Source organism: Falco punctatus (assembly GCF_963210335.1).
Source record: "Falco punctatus genome assembly, chromosome: 1".
Taxonomy (NCBI): Eukaryota; Metazoa; Chordata; class Aves; order Falconiformes; family Falconidae; genus Falco; species Falco punctatus.
The window spans coordinates 35,276,915-35,300,695 of NC_137580.1; the positions used below are offsets into that span (position 1 = coordinate 35,276,915).

General features: G+C 35.3%; 1 protein-coding gene across 2 annotated transcripts in view; it reads left to right on the top strand.

Moving 5' to 3' along the window:
• The window catches only part of HPGD (15-hydroxyprostaglandin dehydrogenase), a 37,397-nt gene extending 16,402 nt beyond the window's left edge, over nt 1-20,995 (top strand). Inside the window, exons 4-7 of one of the 2 annotated variants that reach the window (XM_080373144.1) lie at nt 8,570-8,666; nt 16,786-16,862; nt 18,794-18,957; nt 20,058-20,995. In XM_080373144.1, the coding sequence (XP_080229270.1) occupies nt 8,570-8,666; nt 16,786-16,862; nt 18,794-18,957; nt 20,058-20,196 (477 nt within the window). In that variant the 3' untranslated portion in view covers nt 20,197-20,995. The remainder of the gene's footprint in view (nt 1-8,569; nt 8,667-16,785; nt 16,863-18,793; nt 18,958-20,057) is intronic. The other variant, XM_080373145.1, reaches the window with a different exon arrangement.
• Nucleotides 20,996-23,781: the final 2,786 nt, after the last annotated feature.

The window sequence follows — 23,781 nt, forward strand, 5'->3', positions numbered from 1 at the left end:
ACTTTTTTCTTTTTAACCACAGAAGAATAACAGCTGCCACATGTAATACATTATATTGATTGGTTCCATAAAATATTTTTTTCTTCTTGTACAGAAAGGAGCAAAATATATATGAAATACATGATTTTAAAATGTCTCCTTTGCCCCAACACTGGACATTTGAAGTATCCCTTGTATTGTCCTTAAGAACAGGAATAACTTCTATGGCCACACATTCTGATATACATTATGTGCATATTGTCTACTTTAGAAAAATGGACAAAAATCCTCTACATGCCAGTCTTCATCTTAGTGATATCACATATATTGATACAACAAATATTCCCTCCCCAGTTTAAAGTACAAAGTACAAAAGTAGAGCAGTTCAGAGCAAGATAAATCAGAACAAACACATATGGGGTGTGTTCTTTATGGCTAAAACAGTTCACAGAACCGGTTGGTCTCCAGGAATGTTTTTAAAGGAGTGTAAGGAAGTTCCCTGATAGTACTGCTTGAGAAAGCATGAAGAAGAGAAATGAAGAAGCAGGTTCAAAAAGTGGGACTTAATTTCAAAGGAATAAGAGGGAAGAAAACACAATCCCTACTTTTATCCATTACAGTTTCCTGAGAGCGAGAAAAGACAGCTTGATAAAAATGGAGGGGAAAGAGTATCAACTACTAAAAAGATATTTCTGTTGCAGTGATTTTCACCGTTTTGCTATATTTTGTGCTAAACATCCACCTTTTCATTACTTCATATATATTTCTATTAACTTCTTTAGTGAAATATTCCAGCGATGCCATTCATTCCACACCTGAAAACTCCAAAGCTGATAGCGTTGACTTGATCAATATCAGCTTGATCAATGGCAGCTTCAACTACTAATATCCATACAAATGTACGCTCTTGTTATTATGGTACATAAAAAAAGATCTTGGCAACCATACAGGAATTCCATTTTAAATGGATATTACCAGCACAGTTTCAACAGTCCATGACACACAGACCCCCATGCACAGAATAGCACAAGGACATATGACACACACATTCTTATGAAGAGTCATACCTACAGTTCTCTAGCATGACAAGAACAGCGTTCCTTGCATTCAACATCATAAGAACTTCATAAGGAATCCAAAAATTTTATAGTCTAACTTTTTTCTCAAGTCCCTAAAGAAAGAAAAGTGCCCACATCTTTATGAGCCTTACACATATGTGTTAGTTAAACAGTTTGGTGTTCTAAGAAGCTTCCCTAATTTTATCTTGTGTTGATGATGTAGGCTTTCTGGAACCACTGTAATTATAGTGGCTGCTGTAATTACAGTATCTTTTCTCTTTACAGATGCACTTAGCACGTTTTATACTAAGACAATCCCAAAAATTATTTGCAGGTTCCTTTTATGCTTGTATCAGAGGTTTCTGCACACTGAGATAGGTAGCAGTTAAATGCAGCAGTATGGGTATCACATATGCTTACATTTTAAATATTACCTGAATCAAAAGTACAGAAACATATTACATAACTTTTGACTATTGTTTTCTTATCCAAACTATTTAATTATTTTGTAGATATATTTAAATGGATTCCCCAAATGAAATTAGACTTGTGAAAGAATCTGACAGGAAAATCACAATTATCTTCTGTTTATGTGTTGATTTTGCATGTATTAACGCATTATTCTGGCAAAACTTTAAATTGCAGGGCACAACTTGGGCATGCCAAAAAAACCCAGTCATATGGGATCCAATTATTTAGGTGTTGCCCAGAAAGAAGTAGAACTCAAATACACGCATAAAATTTGTTCAGGTGCATGACAATCTCATCCTTCATTGCCAGGCAAAACGTGGTAGGGCCCAACAATTCAAAGTTTTTACATTTTTTAAGGGTTTGCATAATTTAATTCCACAAATGACAAAGGTAACAAGTTTCTGTGAATTTAAAAAGAAAGTCCTTTTCTAAAAGCAAGTCTACCTAACTCAGGGTTTGTCCCTGCAAAATACTTAAATTGGTACTACAGAGAAGAGAATGCAACACTGTATATATACGGGTGGCTCTGTTCAATACAGCTTATGGTGAAGAAAAGATTCCAGCAATTAGCAAACCTTGCAAAATCAATTCATTTGCTCATCAGTAAGGAACTATTCCTCAAAAGGCCGATTAATGTCTGAGCAGAAACCAGAAGGGTAACTAGGCAAACTTCAGAAGTGACTAATTTTATTTATTTGGGGGACAAAGACTTCATGATCATCACAAAGCTATTCCATCATGCAAGCCATAAAAGGGATCCCCTGGATGTTTGCTGCAACCTTCTTTGGGTCATACACCTTGCTCTCCTTTCCTAGTGTACCCAGAAAAAATGACAAGGACTGAACTTCCATCCCTAAATAGTGTGACCAGGACACATAGCTGGATTCAGCAGCTGGGAATTACCATGAGGTCCCACAGTACAGACAGAGGCAAGCATCGTTTCATAATGCTACCAACACAGAAACAAAACAAAACAAACAGTGCTAACTGTAGAAGATAAAATGGCACAGGTAACTAGTTTACCAAGCTTGCATTCTAAGACAACCAGAAACACGGCAATTCTGTTGTTCAGTGGCCTAGCTGCTTATTCTTCAGCATAATTTGATGTCAGAAAGAGGACTAAGTGCCAAGGGAGAGATGTGGCCATCAAAAAGTGAGAAGTACCACTTACCTTGAAATCAGTGGCATGAGGGTCAATCCCCTAAGTGCATAAATCAGCTTGTAAGTATAACTATTTTTGTTGTTCATATTACACTAGGAAGGACACAGACTTATCTCAATTGCCCTGTAAATCAATGAACTTCTTAGCTTACAGTTTTAATGTACGTTTACAGTAACCAATATTGAAGTACAATGAAAAAAAAACGTCTTTCAACTAACTACTTAATCCCAGCTAGTCAAAATGTAATACTAGTCCTCTGTCCTTCAGGAATTGGGGGGGTGGGGGTGTGGGTTTATAAAGAAAGCCACACGGTAAAACACTAAAACAGTGTTTCGTTCCCATGTTGTATAAAAGCTACTGATTTCTAGTAAATAATCAAATCCTACTGCACATTCCTTTCTCCTTTCTGGTTCTCCCTCCCTAGGCTTCTTGTTTTCTACAGTTTGAGCTAGAAATTGAAATTCAAGAGCCTGCAATTTCATTTCATGTAGCAACTAACCTATACATAGGAATGCCAAGGGACTTGCATGCTTGCTATAACCTGTCTGCTTCCTAGAAAATCTACATTAAAGACAAACTCAGTCCCACCTTCCTGTCTAACAGCAAAATGCTAAACTTTTCCATGGATATCACTAACAGCACTTAGTTTCAGACTTTTCAAGTTTGTCTTACGCAGTTCATAAAGTACTTTGACATTTTCCTTATAGATAGCCATCAATTTACAACATCACAGTACGAAAGTCAAATGATCTTGGGTCAAATTCCAGCCTTGTGCTAACCTGCTTTATGAAACCACAAGTCAATGGCTCTTTCATTTGTTTTCTGTTCGGTATCCCTAGCACTGAACTGGATTAGCTCAGAAACTTACATAAAATATTAGGACTGATAACTGATTACCATTTTGTTCTCTCAAAGGAATTCATATTGCCTTATCACCTTAATAACCACAGTCATCTTCAGCACTGAAAGAATGCAGCTATAGTTTCTCAGCATAAAATATTAGCATGCATAACAAGACAGCAGAAGTATCAGACAAGATGTGGCAAGGTATATTAAATAGGTATAAGAAACAATGTCAGTTGGAAAATCTGCCTTGAAACACTAGGAAAAAAAGCACTGTGTACTAAATTACTTTCAAAACAATTGTCACTTGCAAAGGATGATGATTAACAATATTCTGGGCACCATCACTAAAGAACACACTTTTATTTTGTAGATCAAGGTAAAATGAAACACAGAGTATGAAAATTGACTTACAGTCGGAATACAAGAAAATTGTACAACACTTGGTAACATTGGTTCCTAACACCAGAAAAAATGAATTAGTTCTCTATTGAAGAATTGGAGTCTTACTGGAATCAGACTTTAAATACATAATTTCTTTTAGAACAATACAATTAAAACTATCCAGCTGTGGGATACATAGAAATGATAAGAGTCGCAGATTTTTTTAAGGTTTGTTTCTGGTTTTGATGTTGATACCTAAATTGCCATTTAACCATTTGTTAAATAAGTTACTGATTACTGGTATGATACTTCCAACAGCAATGGCAAACGATTTGAATATTTGCACCATTATTTTGCAAAGTTTACCATGCTGTCAGATACTAAGTTTTGGATTTATTATTGCATTTATTACTTGGTGCTTCAGAATGTCTGATCTCCTCTAATGTAAATCATTTATGGAAGCTGATACTAGGAGATATTCCTACACTCACTGTTATAACTTCATTAGAAAGAATCCTAAATTTTCTACGGACAATTGAATAGTAAAATTGCCTCTCCTGGGAGCACGTTCAGACTTGCAGTGCACCTTGATGATCCATATTCATTATGTGCTATAGTAAAACAATGCATTTTGTTAAGAAAACAAACAGCAGTATCACTAAGATCACAGGTTTTTCAACAGTGAGTAGGACAACCATTTAGATTATTTTCTGATTTTAATGACACTAGTTTACAGTAGCCAGGAGCAAAGAAACCTAGTTGAGAATCAGCTGTCCCAATTTTCCCTTTACCTGCATTTAATTGCAAATTTGACTACTTTCCTACTCTTTGTTCTTGACATGTTTATGGACAACATCCATGCAGCTAAATGCAGTTCTAAACAAAGGAATTGTAAAAAATTCAAGTCTAAAATGCAACACGCTTCCTTGTACAAAGTTAAGTATCCCAGCATATTTTCATCTTAAAACAAGTCAGACAACTTTTTTTAATTACGTAATTTTAAATTTAACTTTCCCAGAATTTCTGTTTGCAACAAACTATGAATTATTGTTGGCTATGAGTATGGGATTAAATTATTATTCTTAAAAGTATACATGGAGAACTACACAATCTGAAGACACCTTTAGTTTCTTTCCATTTATTGAAAGGCAAATTACAGACATTTGTCATCATATCCCAAAATGAGGAAACTGGGCTGCACAGAACACATCATTCTTTGCCTGTCTTACTTCCTATTGTCTGTTTCATGGTATAGTGAAGTAACAGCTGACAACCTTTCTTCTAGAATTCAGACTCAGTATTCTGATGTCAATCGATAAGAATCCAAAGTCACATTTCATATGAAAAGATGTCTGAGGCTGCAATTTAGGCACTTGCAAAGATGGATTTCTTAACAAAACCGAAAACTAATACGCTATTGTTCTTTGGAAAACAATAGTCTAAAGACTATTGTTCTTTGGTACACCTCTTTCCCATCTGAGGGTTTGGCACCCAGATATGAGAGCCACACTTTATCATCTCAGGTGGATCAACAGGCTCGACCAGAAGGCATCACTAAGGCTTCTAAGCACACATTGTATGACTTCTGTACTACAGCGAATTCAGCCACAGCTGTTCTTCCCTGGATAACTATGGAGAGGACTCTCTCCTGGAGAGGGGAATTCTGGCAAGACAGTGGGAGATCTCTCACAGCACACTTTTCATCTGAATTGCTATCTGCTGACTGTGCAGACAGCTGGGCTCTTCCCACACTGTATATTTGGTTCAGAGTTTATCTCCAGAATAATTCTTCATGTTATCAGCCCAAACATCAGAAACAGCCACGTCACTGCAGATCAGCCACAAGATAAGGTTTTTTCAAGGGTAACAGCAGGTGTAAGGGCAATATCCAAATGAAAGTCTGCATTTGTTCTGAAGACGACCTCTCACAATACCTACGTAAAGGAGAAAGAAGGCTTCCCCAGCCACCCGAAAAAATGCTAAGTTAATGGATTTAGAGAGAAAAAAGAACAGTACAGAGATTTTGATATAAGAGTCAAGCTACCCACTTTTTTTCTTGTCTTATAATTGTGGTTTGGCCAGGGACTCATCTAGCTCTATTATCTCTTTGAATTAGAAGGCTGGAGGAATAGAAAAATCTTCAAGGAGCCCCAAGCTACTTCCTTCTCTAGCTGATTTATTCCCTCTAATCACCTTAAGCGGAATTCTCTTTTTCTGTTCAGCAGGCTGAACCACTGCTCCAGGGTGTGATAGGACCTGCACCTGCTCTCCATAGACATCATTAACCCCTGCCTTTCTAAAATGTCTTGTGTACAGCCTATCATGTGAACATGTTAAAAACCGCCACCCACCTTAAGTCCAAGTCTAATTTCAGTTGAGCTGCCAATGAGTTTATGTTCAGAATAAGTATGCCTCACAGCATCAGTCCCCGGCATTAATGATCTTGTTTTTCAATAAATTCTTTAAACTTACATGTGACAATCAACATTAACCAGCACTAGACTGCATGTATAAGGGCTCTGCTACTTTCCAGGACATGCAAGAGAAATCAGATTTAGCATGGCATTTGTCAAGCCATTGAAGACAGTTCTTTGGAAAGTTTCTTTTAAAACATTTCATGAGTAACTTTCTTTTGGATATTAATCAAAACATTATTAAAAACCATGTTGCCTGAAACAAAACTTTCCAGGAGAGAAACAAAAAAAGCTTTTTATGGGAGTTGTTGGGGATTTTTTTAAGTAAAAAAAAAATATTGTTTGAGAATTTTGAATTATTCATATTTTGTGATTTTTTACACTATTCCAGGAAATAGCTATACTGAAAATATATTAATAGTGAAAATATCATATAAAATGCTGCAACTATAGAAAATTAAAAAAGCTGATTCATTATCAAAATTACAAAGCAAACTTGGCAACGAGGTCTCAAGTTGTTTTATCTCTGGCAATGGGCAGCTTAATTTGATGTTACTTGGAAAATGAACAAGCGACATTAATAAAGCAGGACATCCAGTCTTCCAAATCCGACTCGTATTAAAACCAACAAACATGAAGGACAACTGAAATTGAATTAGAAGATTTACTTTATGTGTTTTAACATGTATGTCTAAAAATATAAGCTACAAAAATAAAATGTAATACCCATCTTAAAATTATTTCCAATTTTACTTTGAGATTTTAAATAATAACACACAAATATTTAACATTCTGATTTTAAAATATCTTTTTTTTTTCCAGTACAACTAGCCACTAGCCATTAGGTTTTAGGCATATACAGATTTTTCACTGTGCTTTTTTATTCCTTTAGGAAATTTTTGTCTCCACGGTTTACAGTTCTGTAGAGTTCCCTGGTCAAAAATAAAAAAAAATAATTATGCACAGATGTGGAAATACTTTTAGGGCCACTTCATCTTTTGAACATCTTAATTTATTTGGGACAAATAAATAGCACTAACAAGTAATAAAATACAAATGGAATTCTCGTTTAAAAGTGGAAATAATATTTCCTTAAGAACAAAAAGTGACTCAATGCATTTGTTCATTTTAAGTAAAAATTGTAAACCAAATGTGAACTGATTGCAGGGAGATCTAAAAATAAATAAATAAATAGATCTGTAAATAATTATGACATTCATCACTAATGCAGTAACATTACAACATTTCACTGAAGCTAGTATCTTCCACAAGCAGCAGCATCTGCTGCCTTTCTAGTATAACTTGTTAAAATCTCAGGGAAAGGGACTGACTTACTCTCTGGGAGAGACTCTCTCAATTCGTTCAGGAGGCTGAGAACCCCAGGCTTGGTGTATCTTTAGGCATCTCAGTTTAAATGTCTAAGGGTTGGTGAGAGGAATTCCAGCAGAATTTCTGAATGCAGTAGGGTTCAAACACATATTTTAAGGAATCATGGTTACACAGTTCTCAGTAAATTTCTTCCTCAAAGTTTTCTTTAAAAAAAAAACCCTAAAACAATACTTTTAAAAATCACATTGCAGCTAATATTATCCTAACAACATTGTACATCTCTTAGAATGCTTTTTTACCTTATCTGTATTTGTCTGTTTGGGCTAACTTTCATTTGAAAGGAATGGTAAAACTCCAGTAACTTCACTCAGAAAAGAATACAAATTTTTAATATCCTGGGTCCAGAAATATATCACATAACTTAATCCTAAAAAGCGTAAATTTCTCATGCCTTGAGCCAAACAGAGTTAGAAGTGTGTTATCTTCAGATTAAGTGTAGACTTCTATAATGCCGAGCAGTGCATCTAAACAAAAATGCTGGGATGTGGATCAATTTATCCACCAATTTTATCCTTAGATAAAGTATGTGTTTCATCTGTAAATTATTTAGTTATTCTTTATTTCATTTTCTTTACAGCTTTTATTTCACATTGTAACTTTTTAGTATGACTATTGATTCTTAGTAAGAAAAATAATTAAGCTGCTATTATTTCTATCCACTGTAATTGTGCTTCTGAAGTTAGAGTTGCATTACTGTGGAATGTATTCTGTGTTTATAATCTTCAAAGTATAAATACATCACTGGTAAAGCAATGCAGGTTCTAGGCACCACAATTAAAGCAAGTTTCAGTTTTTAGAAGCTCAAATATTGATATATTTTAATATTGATATTTTGAATATAATTATCCCTTTCCCCCCCCCCATATCAGACATCTGTGATTAGAGGAACATACCTCGGCCTAGAATACATGAGAAAAGGAAATGGAGGCAATGGAGGAGTAATCATTAATATCTCATCCTTAGCAGGTCAGAATATTTTCTGTATAAACACTTTCTACTCACTGGTTTGTTTCTGAAATAAATAAATCTTACTGATCCATCATACTTTTTCTTCTTTCTTATGGCTCTTCTCTGTTTATTCCAATTTTGATCTGGTTTTCATCATAGCAACAGAAGTAATATCAAAGGACCTCAACTTTCAATTGCTTTTATAAACCCAGTTCTATGAAAAAATCAGTAATTTTCTTAATCTGTAAGTCTCATTTAATAATATTAAGTATAATGTAAACAGTTTATTTCAGGTTTCAATACTGTCATAGATTGAGGAAAACCTAACTAGCCTGAATTCATCATGCTTATTCAACACTTCAGTATCACTGCTGAATTAAAAGATAATGCACACCACACTGTAAAAAGCAAGGTGTAACATATATAGACGTAATCTGAATTCTGAGTTACTGTAAATTTAATTATTTTTTATATTATAAAGTATTTACTGGGTGTCGAATATGGAAAATCAGATAATCTTTTTCACAGAGAGTGACGAAACAGTAACAGGTCCTCCATTCAACTCCATAGTAGCACAGCTGTAGGAATATTTAAGATCAGACTGTATCTATTGTATTAATAAAGATTGTCACACACCAATTTATGTTCCAAGCCCCCTCAGATGTGATCTACCTCTACTTGAGAAGCCATAAAATTAACACTCATATTTCACTGAGCTTAAGCAAGCACATTCTTTGCTCACTACTTATCTATGCTATAACTGTATTTCAACTTCTTGGCATAAAAATAGAATTATACAGCTTCTAAGTCAGTCAGAGTTATTGCTGCTCAGTTGTGAGGCAAAATTCTGCACCCTTTCCTGTAGGTACGCTCAATGTTGCAGTAGCTGGGCTCACAGCAAAAAAGCACAACTGCAGAGGAAATGGTAAATGGAGAACGATGTCACCTGGCACCCTTCCTCAAAAATTGTGTGGGGAAATAATTGCATTCCCTCATGCTTGTTTGAAGAGTTTGTTCTCTCTTGCTACTGTCATACTGTCTGGGAAAAAGAATACATAGGCTAGCTTACACTTGGATTGTCAGTGCTTTCTTTGGTATCCATGCAGAATACCAAATGATAGCAATTTTACTCCAGTGTACTCCTATGTGTTTTAACAATGAAAAGCCAGTAAGACAGCAGCGGCCGTAGTTCCTGACTGTGGATAGGTATGCATGTTCTGAGTATTATTAAATTCTCTTCTAAACCTTTGCTTTTGTGCTGAGAAGTCCAGTTCACCCCGTTAACATAACGCATGTGGATCTTGAGGGTCTGACTTAATACATGCACCTATCTCATATGGGTGAGGGGTTCTTTATTAAAAGTCTCCATGTTCCTTTAAGTCAGCACTTGCAATACTGCCTAACACTGCCTACTGCCACCAGTAAGTTTACCTCCGTTGGCTCAAATAGACATTGTATGGGGACCAAATTAACCCAGAGAAAACTGCTATTGCAGTACGAGAGTTCATCAACACAAGTAAAAGATTAAACATTTTCACAGAAGTGCTGATGCCCATGCAGTGCCTTAAAGGCGGGCAGAGGTAGCAAGTTGTTTGATTCCTTTTCTAACTAGTCCCAAAGGAACACAAAATTCTGATTTTAAGACCTAACAGCTTGGCTGTTCTTGGTTTGTTAAGAGCTTGTAAGTGCCATTTTAATTATTTGATTAAAAATTGCATATATTTACTTACTTTTTAACATTAATATTGTGCCATAATGATCACGGGTCAAAACAAAAGTGTTCTTTGCTTTGTTTGTTTTTACAGGGCTTGTATTTAGTACTAGTTTCCAAGGTCATAAGGAACAACACATTATAAAAACTGACATACCTAATTTTTATTGTTTATTTATTTACTACTATTTGTGCTTTGTGACTCTAATTATCCTTTCCAGTCTGAAGGTCTAAGTCCTGCAGTTTATTCCATATATAAAAGACAAACTGCCATTGGCTTGCTTAAAATTCCATTTGAGTGTTTTCTTTTCTCAGATAGCTTCTGTTGATCATTAAACTTTTGAGTGGTTTTGATCCCCTCGTCCAAGTTCTCCACAATATTTTATCAGATACACTCTCCAGATTGCAAATATTCTTGTGTCTTGCTGAGTAGCAAGAGTTATATTTAGTCCTTATGTAATATTTAATACTATTTGCTTTACACGTTAATTAGTTTCCAGCTCACCATGGGACTTTTGCCAATGATTTGAACTAGGGACAGAATCAAGTCTTACTGTTTTGTATTTCCAAACACCTATGGAACTACTTCAATGATTCGTATGAAGTAGAAGCTTAAAGTGTTCAATCAGCTGGATAAAAGCCAGAGCATCCACCCTGTCTTTCCCATATTGAATCTTCCTTTCTTTAGTGTCCCCACAAGACAGGACTAAGTAAGAAAGGGAGAGAAGTATGTAAGCACATGCAGCAAGCACCAAAATCCCAACCCATTTAAAGCTGTAAAACATTCTTAATTTTATGGGATTTGTGCATTCATATCAAAAGGATGTAATGCTGCTGAACAACTGAGATAATGGGAAATGTGGTTTACTGCCAACTTTGTCCCATAAAATATAAAGCCAATGACTGCAGGTTTTTGCATTGTAATAAAGTTCATTTTAAAATCAAAAAATAAAATGTTCTAAAATTTCTTCTGTAGGAAGCTATGCATGTTAATTTTAATTTTATTTAACAGAACAGCTACAAGCACAGAAAAAGCATACAGAAATAAATTTAACTCATGACATCATTTACATGATTAAATTTAGCATTCTCTCTTACCTTTTGGTGCCTGGTACCTGTACACTTTTAGTAAGTAAAGGGGGAAGTCATGTATGTATGCACTTTTGTTTTGACAGCTTTCATACTTTCAAGAAGGTATTCTGTAAAACTGAATTTGTATCTGTCTGGATTCTGGCAGATAAAAAAATTAGTTATTCATAAAGAACTTAAAAAATGGTAAAATGTTTAGCATAAGATCACACTAGGGTTTTTTGAGAGGTTGTTCAATGTGTAGTGTATCTGGATACCTTTCCAAATAGCCATATTGACAGTTTGATTGCATGCAACTTCAAGCACTGAGGCTCTACAAGCAGCCAGTTTGTCATCATATAGAAAGAAACCTTTAGCCTAAAGAAATACTTAAAGTAACCCTTCACAGCAAACAAATTTCTTTAGGACCTGATCCTATATATATTACAAGAACAAAGCTGAGTATATGGTTAACATCATTGAGTAATGGCAAGACTCTTTTTTTGATAGAGTGGAACAAAGGTGTGACAGGCTGTACAACTGGTGCTTTCAGTTCTGTGTCATGAAAATGCTTCTGGTCCCTCTCCTTTGTAAAAAGGAGGATGCTGAGCAGAATCCACAAGGATGAGGTTAGAAAATTTAGAAACTTCCCTTGGGACTTCGGTTCACTGTTAAAAACTTTCCTAGAAATGACACAGCTTAGAATTTTTTCTAGGATTTCTGTGTTTTCCTTGTTTTGACACAGATCACGTCAGTATAACGGACGTAACAAATGTGACTGTGTAATTCTCCCTGTTCTTAAGAACAGGGTATTATATAACCCCTTTAATAAATTCTCTCATCACTCTGCAGGACCACCATGCCCCTAGCTCCTTTCCCTAGTTACATATCAGCTTCTTCAAAAGAGGCTTTGGCCTTCAAAAGAACATTGTAAGCACATTCCATACGCTTTATCCAGACTTGCCTAAGGGCGACAAAGGAGATTTCTGTAATGTGGTTTGGAAAGACATTTCATTTCAGTAAATACAGCTAAATCTTGCAATGTTATTTATTTATAAGCATTCTGTGTTTTGCAATAGGCATTGATAAGTATATTTTATAAAACAAACCTAATACAGAAAAGAAAACAAATTACTTCGGCAATATTTTCCAGCATACAGAGAAGTACACTTTTGGTTCGCTTTTAAATACGTTCCATCCGCTTGCCAAAACTTACCTTTCAATGTTTTCATGTATCTGTTCCATAAACAAGGAAAATTTTAGAATTTTAGAATGCCACACAATACCATGATTATCACATTAAAAAAAATGTGAATATTTTAATGGAATATTTAAATGTTTTAACAGTGAATATATTTGTCTACAGCGTAACTGGGAATAGAGCTTGATCACTGCATAATCACAGCGTAGCAGCAGTGCTTTCTGATGAACCCAAAGCTTCTGTGAGATCAACAGCTCTGGTAGAAACCAGACTGTGGTTCTTTATTCTGTGCCACGCTCATCCAAACATGAAGTACAAGCTTCTAACAATTAATGAAACTTAAAGATATCATCAAACAGAAATTATATTTGCCTCTAGCCACCTAACAGTGCACCCATGGAACAAACAGTGGGCAGAAAGGTCATCTAAAAGCTAGTAAATCTTGTTCAGAGAAAGAGACTCGTTCAAATCTCTGAGGGCAACATGTTCAGTGGTAAAGCACACCTGGGGAAAAATTACTTAATGCTATATTCATCAAAGCTCTTCAGGGGACTGAAGGGAAATACTGGTTTCAGCAATGCTTACTGATATAATTCAAGCTTATTTAAACTACCCTCTACCTCCAATACTAATTTCTCAAGCTGTGGATACTGAAGCTATTGACCATGACAAATAACCCATTGTAGTGAGAAGCCTGACACTATGTTTCAAATGGTAGAGTGGTCTTGACACTGTAACAACAATGGGACTTGAGTATAACCAAGGGCAAGACCTGTCTCTTTCAGCCTGCCAGGAACTGAGAAAAATAAAAAAAAGAATAATTAACACTGGCACACAGGATTACTACTTGTCTGCTTAAATTGGTTTTGGTAAACCAAAGAGCACCTTCAGTCATCATGAAAACATTTGCATTCAAAACCTAATTCTCAGTGAATATTGTTTGAGGGGAGAAGGAAGTTCCCCATCTTCTCCCTTGTAACAATTCAGTGATGCAGCAACATTCAGAGAGAGGAACATCTAGGCATAGTTGCCTCCCTTTGCTAAGAGAAACATAAAACCACAGGTACCACTTTCCAGCAGTACACTGCCCCATCACCATCCATTAGAACATCCTCCCCTTCCTCCCCCTGTTATTTTGTGCACAATGTTCTCCAGTCTGTCACTTCCATTCCATTTCGCATAAGACAATTAAATATTCATGGTAGCAGCAAACAGAATCCAGATTTTTCTAACAAATGAATGCCCTAATACACTATGAACTCATCTTTGCTCACTGGTTGAATAAATGCTCAAGCAGAGCAAGCTCAATGTCACACATTGTTTCATCCCAAGACACTTGCTAGCAGTGTCCCTAGGGCACACTGTTAGCAGATCGAGGTTCAGCTCTTCCCAGGGCAGGGAAGTGGCTCAGAGCTGGAAATCCCACACCATAGTTCCAAGTACTGAACTCAGGAACAAAAATGAGACAGGACTGTCATAGTTTTGGTGAGTGATGCTAGGAGTTGTTTTCATTGTCACTGCTTTGGCTGAAAGTGAGGCAATTGCTTTCTTACTGGTTCTCCACTTTAGCAAAAATAATAATTTCAGTTAGAAAATAACTGGGTTTAATACTTCAATTAAAAAAAAAAAAAAATGTTCCCCCCTTCCTGCCTAGTTATTCCTCCTGTCTTTTGACATTTAAGTCTTTGAATCTTATTCCACTTTATCATTGTGAGCTGTGCCCTTCCTTCGTTTATTTCTTGACTTTGTTTCTCTTCCCTCTCAAGTAACAAGTCATTTGTCTTACTGTGTTTAAAAAAAAAAAAAAAAAAGAAAGAAAGAAAGAAAGAAAGAAAAGAAAAAAGAAAAGAAAAAAGACCTTTAAATTACTCCTCTGTATTTCCTAGTAGATTTCATCTTTTGTATGTCTGTTAGCTGCAGCCTCATTGGAATGTTTTTTTCTCTTTAAAACATGTAAAACTACTCAGGAGTTTTTTTTTTAAAAAAAGGATCACTTCTAACATGCTAATATTCCAATGTTTCCAATTATTTGAAGAATGGTGATGATCATCAAAAGTCACCAAACAGGAATATTAACCCTTCATTGTGACCACAACCCGCAGGAGACAACATAAAAGCCATTTTTCATAGTGAGCTTCACAATCAGAAGCATAACACATTAATCCAAGCTAAGAAGATAAATACAAATTTAAGAGAACCACCACTAGGTTAAGTTCTTAATTTCCCACCACTGGATAGTGCTAATAACAGTGTTGCTTCCACTGGATCACCAATGTAGCTTGTATACCAAGATAAAGCCTTGAAGCTGTCAGGATTGTAATTAGAGCTTTGGACCATCATAGAAAGTGTTTTCCTTCAGACAAAATGCATTCCAGAGCAAAAAGCCCATGCAAGTCTCTGGCATACATAATTTTTTCTGGCAAATCCCTACTTAAAGCTATCTCCACTGAGATAAGTCACACCCCTTCTTGATTATATCACTTAAAGAGATGAAATATGAAGAATGAAAAACATACTTGAGATATTAATTGGGATGACTTCCATTAGAATCAAACATTAACACACCAAAATCAGTATCCAGTTTTACAATACCACATTCAGGAACATTGGCAAATTTTATCCTCTAACTTCAGGACAAGCTGTGGTTTGCTATTCACAAAACCCTACCTTTCAGGTGGACTACAGCACCCATTGTGGTCCAGTTCAGCTGTCATTGTGTAGTGGAAATTGTTGGCATAATGGGCAGAAACGTATATACACTCATGGTCTCTCATGTCTCCTTGGCCAGCTTGTTGACATCAAACTCAGCCTTATTAGAACTGAGTTCTTAATTTTCCTCCAAAACCTGTTCTATTCTTTCTGTACTATAAATGATGATTTTATGCTCTCCTTCTCCCACCATAAAGGTTCAGCAGTCATTTTTTATTTCACTTCTCAATTTCCTTACAGAAGATGGCAATGATATTACCCAGGATTGTTCTTTTTCCTGTTCCCTTCTAAAAATCTTCATCCTGGCTTTTCATTCCAGAACCTACTGTAGGAAGTACCATATCATTCAATCCTTTTTCAGCCAATCTAATTCAGTCTAGAAAACACTTCAAAAAGCTTTCCTATCCACATCTCTGCTTTCATTTCTTTCTGCTCATTATCTGAGATCTTCTTATCGTTCCACTCCCAGTGTTCACTCACTTATCTCTATACTCTCTCTGCACTGAGGTCTTACATTCACTTTTTAGTGCTTTTTCCATTTACTTATTGCAAAATGGCTTCCTTAATTCACTTAAATCTCTTTAAAAAACCTATCACCTATGAAATATTATCAGAGTAATATTCTAAGTAAAATAAATTTCACAATGCCTCAGATGGTGGATCAAGTCTGAATTACTTTGCTTCTTTGAGCAAAATGCACTATACAGAAGAGTATGCATTTGTTACATACGTTGTCAAATAAACAGGCAGGAACAACATTGCGCAGGCAGATGTATTGGCTCACTGTGCTTCACTCAGCTGCGCAGCACGCTCGTTCCTACCTTTTGCATTAGGGCTATGGGAAAAGTTTTATCTGAGGCTGTTTTGTCACTATTCCACAGAAGCAACATAAGCAAGGGATTTAAGTAGACGTTATGTTTTGATATATTACAAAGATAATAAATCAGTTACAGTAGTCAAAATGGATTTTACTATTTCCCTTACTTTTGCCCACACTTCCTCCCTAAAACCACTGTAAATGATTGCAGGTGGCTGGTTTACATACCAACAGCTAGGGTGTCAGCAATCAGAGTTTATCTAAAATACTTTACATAGTTTATATACTTTAACTACTTTACAGATTCATAGAAGGCTCAAAAGTCTCATCCTTGAGTGTTTTCTTCCAGATCCTGTCCTTCATTTTCAGTCATACTACACAGATACAACCTTTCCTCTTCAAAGCTACACTTTTTATTACTCTTCTTTTGCCTCCTCATGTTTTTATCCATCTCAAATTTTTTCCCAGCCTATCTCAGATTACAAAATACAATTTGAAAATTTTTATTAATCTATACTGTTACAGCTCTATAAATCCATCACTTTTTACATTACAGACTTATATGTGTGTTTAAAGTAATCATAAATAGGAGTACCCAACATCCTTATTCAGCTACCTTTTTATTTTAAAGGACTCATGCCTGCTGCATTCCAACCTGTGTACTGTGCTACAAAGCATGGTGTAATTGGATTCACACGATCAATAGCAGTAAGTATGTGTTTTTGAAAATAGTTTCAGCAGCAACTTGGGAACATCCTAAGTTTCTCATGTTCCCTCTCTCTTATCACACAACTGGAACTAATTTTCTTAAAGAAAACAAAGTGTCTGAAGCAGTGGAAATTAAAGGGAATCCAAAGATGGAATAAGTAAGGCATGTGTGTGTTTATGACTGCTGTAAGGTTTTGGGAGCATGGAAGAATGATGTTGCAAAGTAATTTAAGGACAGTCAGAGGAGCCCAAAAGTTTTATCCAAGCATTAAAAATATTTTTCATAACTTTATCCCAGTCATCTAACATTTTGGCTTCCTTATTCATAACTCAGGTTGATGACTTCTTTTATCATAAACAGGCACTAAAGCGTACAAAAAGTGATGAGTACAAAAATGTTTACCATTATTTGTTCTCACCAAGACTTAATATGCTGAAAATATAAAATGACACATTGAGGATGGGACATGTTAGATGTCATATGACCACATAGTAAGTCTTAGCCCCTGACTACATAACTTTCTAGTTAAATTGAACAAGTAGTATGATAAAATAACTTGGAGGGAGCAAATATTATTACTTTCCTAGGCTAAGCTTAAAGATAGACTACTCATATAAGATTTCCAATCTAATTTCCAGAATAAAGCACCAAAAATGATAATTTGGATAGCTTATCCATATTTTATGCCCCCAACCCCAATCAAATAACTTCTCTTTTAGATTAACCTAAACAGATTAGTATAGATAAGTGTTGCATATAATATTAGCCACAGCATAAACCTGACACCTGCTTTTCCATTTTCTTTTTCTCATGATAACATAACCATCATCATGTAAGTTCAAAAATAAAGGGTCTGTTAGAAAATGGGAAGAAATGCTGTCTCTATGGAACATGAGACTACCAAGGAGAAAAAGAATAATAAACACAACGAATCACTGTGTGTACCAGAAAAGGCAGTACAGCCTAACATTGGGCCGGTATGATACAAAACATCTAGGACTGCCGTTTCTTTTCTCCTCCAGACCAAAAGAGCAGGCTACCATATCATGAAGATGACATGTGATTTAAATATACCAGAAAGGATTCCTGCTAAATGTTAAAATAAATAGAACTCATTGTTGAACATTTATGGTTATTCTTGGATGTATCATCTGTAGTTTCTAAGTTCTGTGCTATCGCTAAGTTCATCCAGCCTTCAACATATGTCTGGATGCTCATCAGACTCTTTGCTGCACACATGCATCAGTAGCACCACAAGTGAAGAGTCCTACCATTCCCAGCACAATTTGTGCTGCCCGTTTTCATCATGCTCCTGAAAAAACTCCTGTTTCCTGGAGTTCAGTCCTGGGCTTTCCTGTGAAGATGCTCAGTGGCAGATTCATACCTTGGCAGGGACAATAGAGCAGCTGGAATGGAGTAGCATTACAGTTCTAGGGGTAGAGATCAAATCGTATTACTGTAGATGTGAGGGAGCTAAATACAATCCTCAAGTTAAATCTCCATTTGATTTCACATAGTTTTCTTTTAATAAGAAAGTTCATGTAAAATTGGAAGCATATATTTGGGAGATATTTTTTCATTTGGTTTTGCTTATGAAAGTTGCATCATCACCCTCAAATACTGTTAATGTACAGGCCAATAGCACTAATAAGAAAAATTTGGGGAAAAAACAGCTGCATGGAAAGAAGAGCGTTGATTTCTTGTAGAATTGTTCTCCCTGCAATGTTTCTTTTCTAGTAGTCTAGTACAATTACTAGAGAAAATGTGCTTCAAACCTAGTTGTTGAAACAAAACAATCAGTAGTAATAAAATTTGCTTGCTAGGTAAGGTTTAAGAGTACTCAGTGGCAAATCTCATTCTTTGAAAAATTACTTACACAATACTCTTCTATAATGCTGATGACAAATGCCTAACTTTTTCTCTTTTCTAGTTAGCTGCTAATATGGAAAACTACGGTGTGAGACTCAACACAATTTGTCCAGGATTTGTGAACACACCAATTCTTCAGTCAATAGATAAAGAAGAGAATATGGGACAATATTATTCATATAAGGATGAGATCAAAAATATGATGCAGTTCTACGGCGTGATGGAGTAAGTCAAGTCAGATACAGAGGGTTTTCGCCATCTGTTAGTGAAGAACAAGCACGAACAATAGCACTTTCAGAAGAGTTACAATAAAGGGGAAATGCTGCCTCAGATAAAAGCCTATCAAATATGTCATCCTGTATACAAGGAACAAATGGCAGATATCTAAGGCTATTTTAAGACTATCACCTATATAGCAATATTTCCCTTTATGCATTCCTATTTCCCAAAGTGAAAATCAAATTCCCAAGTTAAAGGTGATGGGGTGTATTTTTTAATAGCCCTTGGCATTCTTCCATAAATTTGTTTGATCAGGGTTATTGTGAAATACAGGGTATATAATTTGTACTGAACTTCCACAAAATTTGCAAGCAAACCAAGGTAAAAATCAGACCAAGAACTAACAAAACTGGTCTAAGTTCACAAGAGACCAGTAGCACCAATGATGGATCAGATCATTTACCTAGCCCATCACGGTATGGCCAACAAAGGCCAAAAGCAGACAGCTAGGAAAGAGTGTGAGAACAAGATAAGCATAAAGTGATATTTTCTTAACACTTTCTTGGCCTCTAACAATTAGCTGATTGGGTACTTCTCCACAAAGGAAATTGTATGACTCTGTTGTTTCACTTTTTCATATGTAAAATATATTGTACCTATTGACCACAGTAAACTGCATGTGACAAAATTTTCCTTAAGCTAATTGGTATGTCAGTCCTGCTACAGAAACAGGATAAATCAACAGCAAAGAGCTGCAGAGGATTGTGTAAGGATTCCTTCTGTCCATTGCCATGAGAAAGGAGGGGGAAAAAAAAAAAAAAAAAAAAGGAAGCCCAGTGGCAGCTGGATGTCCACTGGGATTTAGCAGCAACTACAGCAAACAAACGATTTGCAAAGTTGCTGCTTTATGTTGTATGCCCTGATTGACGAGACTGGATTTCTCTCCTGAAGCACTCATACCACCTCTGCTTTTCTTGAAAATTAATTTGTTCAAATATCAGTTTGTTTCATTTTCAGGTACATAGATTTACATTGAGTTTCTTTACTTCTGTTTTCAACATGTTCTATTACACCATGATTCTGAAATAAAAACTTTTTTTTTTCAGCCCATCGATAATTGCTGAGGGACTGATAACTATAATTGAAGATGATACTCTAAACGGAGAAGTTATGAAGATTACAGCATCCCAAGGGATTCATTTTCAACAATACAGCCAAACACCTTTTACATCATCAAAGAGATAAATAACTGGTTTATGCTAATTATTTTTTGCTTTTCTTAAATGTATAAAAAAAATTAAAGAATTATTTTTGGAAAAAAGGGTTAATATTGTATCTAGAGCAGTGGCAGTGTTCAAACATTTGCATCCTAATAAGAAAGAGATGGACAAGAAAATCTGGTGTGGTAAAATGTTACCATCCTGGTTTGATTCTATTAGTACTAATAATAGTATTTATTCAGATAATTATTCAGTAGAATAAATACACTGCTCTGAAGATTTTTGATTATGTAGTAATAGGGGCCAGGGTTTTTTTTTTCCTTCTGGTAGTTCTGATCTACATACTCCAAGCCTATTTGGTGGACCTGACTTACTTCATATAATTCTTTTCACTGTCGTAAGCGTCTACTTACCTGTATCTTGAATTCTTCAGTACAGAAATTCAGTTCAGGAATCTAGAACACAAATACCCCTATAAGGAGTTAAGAATTTACTTTTTCTTAGGAAACATAACATAGAACAAGAGGCAAAATTCTCTTTCCTCACTTGTATATGCAATTGGATATGTTGCATATCACACAAGTACAGGGTTTTTTATCTGCTTTGATTTTAGCTATTTATAAATTAGTTCAGAAATATTTTTGTTTTCTTTTATGGATATATATATATATATATATGAATTTTTGCTCTCTGTATATACAAGGATGAATACTTTGGCATTGGTTGAAATGTCTATTTACTTATCAAATCTCATTTTCTAATCATTTAAATCTAATTTCTTGCCTTGGCTGATTGAAACCTCAATTAAATCCTGAATAATCTGATTTTTTTGTGTTTTATACATGTCCATTTTGGTATCACAATATATAACCTTAGATGGAGCATGTCATATAGCAGCAATGAAAATAAAAAATTAGCTTCCTACCCCCTGAGTGCCACCAGACCTCCTGAATCCAGGTCAATCCCCAGCTATATTTATGAAACAAACCTTGGTAGTCCATGGGTTACATGCCTGATAAAAATAAATTTTTACACGGCAATTTATTTATGCTTATAGCACAAGAAGTTTTAATAACTCCTGGGAAAGGTAGGAAAAGTTAATATTTACCCTTCCTAGGAGTACTGACATTAATTTCACTGATGTAAGCATTGGGGTTTTCAGCATTGTGACTGAAAGAGTGGAAACACTATTTACCTTGTGAGGAAGTCGGGGAGTAGTAAAACTGTAGAAAGAATAAAAGCAGCAGACACATGTACCTTGAATTACTCATCATTCTCCCACCACCTCCACTTTTCACTATGTTAACAGTATTTTTAAAGCCTATTTTTAATGCACACATGATGCTAGCCACACCATTAGCATCCCTGAAACCATCTGTGTATGCCTCTGGTTTAACAGTTACTATCCGATTTGATTGCATTAATTTCTACTTTGGTCTCATTACAATCAGAGCATTTCCTAACACAAACAGAGTAATACAAAAAATGTGATGCAAACTTAAAGTCAGCATACTTCTTTAGTCAGGTCTTAACACTGATAATCATCCACCTCTGCTTCTCTCCTTGTTAAGCAGCAGTATTTCAATGTAGTTTATAAACAAGGGAAGGTTTAATGATAGTCTATGCTAACACCATGCTGTTAGATAGTGACACAGAAGCTTCTTCTAATAACATACTTCAACTAACAATAGGAATATTGTAAATGCCAATATGTATATTGATGACATATTGTTTCCTTGACTGTTTTTTTTCATCTCTACTCCTTGTTGCCCCAAAAGAAATATCTGTTAAATAGTGAGGGTTGTGTTTTCCAAGGTATCAACGAAAGAATATGTAAGAATGTTAGTAATAAGAGGCCAGAGGTCCAATATATGCCTCCTGGAGGAAGAGAAACAGAAAGAAATTTAAAGTTAATTAAAGCAAACCACTTCAGACATTGCACAATTAACTTGTGGTATTTCACAGGTACAAAATTTAATTCTGTGAATTGGCAGTACTCTAAAAATGGAATCCATGTATGTGGTGTATCAATAGTCACACAAGACTAAATTAGATATGTAATTAAACTCTAGGACACCTGGAAAATCTAAGCTTATAACTGGGAAAGATTTAAAGCCGTATCTTTCTTCTATGTATAGGTCTCTTCTGGATTCTTCTTGTAACTCTTCTAGAAGAGATGTTTTCAAATCAAAGCCATACAGAAAACTTCATGAAAGGCAGATACTGCATTCACTTCCATCTGATAATTTGATAAGGAAGCCTCAGAATTCAATAGATGCTCATTTGATCAAATGTTTATACTAAGATAAATCTTAAATTATTAGCACATCTGGAACTCACTGAAAGAAACAAGGAAGTAACAACGAAGTAAAAACCCTTGACGCAAATTCTAATATGAAAAATAGAAAAATCAATTTTCTACCTTTTAATTAAAAAAAATGCCCCAAACCAAACATTACAGTTTTCCAGTTTCAGTTAGTCTGTATTAAAACACATCTGAGGGTTTTATCGGTACAGGAAGAACAAGTCCTAAATATGTTTTGGAAGGGTTTCCTGTAAGACTTCCCCCTAACCTTTGGAAGTCTTCCAGAAAGCAAGAAAAAGAGCATGTTTGATTTACAGACAGAAACACCCAGAGAAGCAGTAAGTAGAAAGATAAGTTAAAGGAAGAAAGTGAGTTTCATTTTTGCACAAAGATTGTTTTGAAACTTCATCTTCAGTTAAAAGTCTTGACACAATTCCAAGATTTAATTTATTTTGCCTAGGAGATGATCGTTTTTAAGAAGAGTGTTCCAGTTTTGTAGGGAAGCTCAGCCAAAAGGAAAAATAAATATTTTAAATGAGATACACTAATTACTAAGAACATAAAATGAGAAGTAATAATCTAGACTCATATAATAATCATTATTTGCAGTGAACGTTTAATCCCATGTGACAAGAGTTTACTTTTCAGTGGGTCCTTACAGTTTCAAATAAGAATCTTTTAAGGGTAAAGAATAAATATTACTAGTGAGCTCCATTTTTTCAGTGCTTACAATTCTAAACGAAAGCCCAAATCATAAGGCATTTCAACTGCTTTGTGACACGACAGTGTTATTTTATTTGTATTATTTAATGTCTTGATTCAAGGTAATTTTTTTAAAAGGTACATAACCAGTCATCAACATAATTATGGGGGTAAGACATTATATTCTCTATAGTTCAGAAGGACCTGGGATCTACTTGTATTACCATGTACCATAAAATTACATGCGTAATATTTTTATTATCAAGGGGATGATCCATGCAGTAACAAATCCTTCTTGTAGTTTCCTTAAATTAAGAAAATCCTGATATGAGAGACTAGACCTCTTCCTCTTGCTTGGAGCATAAGCTTTACAAACAGCAAACCAAGATTAAACTTTTGTAACACCAGAATCTGGTTTCCACTGAAATCTTGAATATCAGCCCGATCTTTAAAGGAACAGCATCAGATACCTAATTCTATGGCTTTTGAGCAGGATGGGGCTCTTCTGACAGATAATGATTTCCTTCCTCCAGTGCTGAACTGCCATAAACTTTCTACAGGATGATTCTCCAGCTTGAACTTCCTTTTTAGCTATTTGCTTTG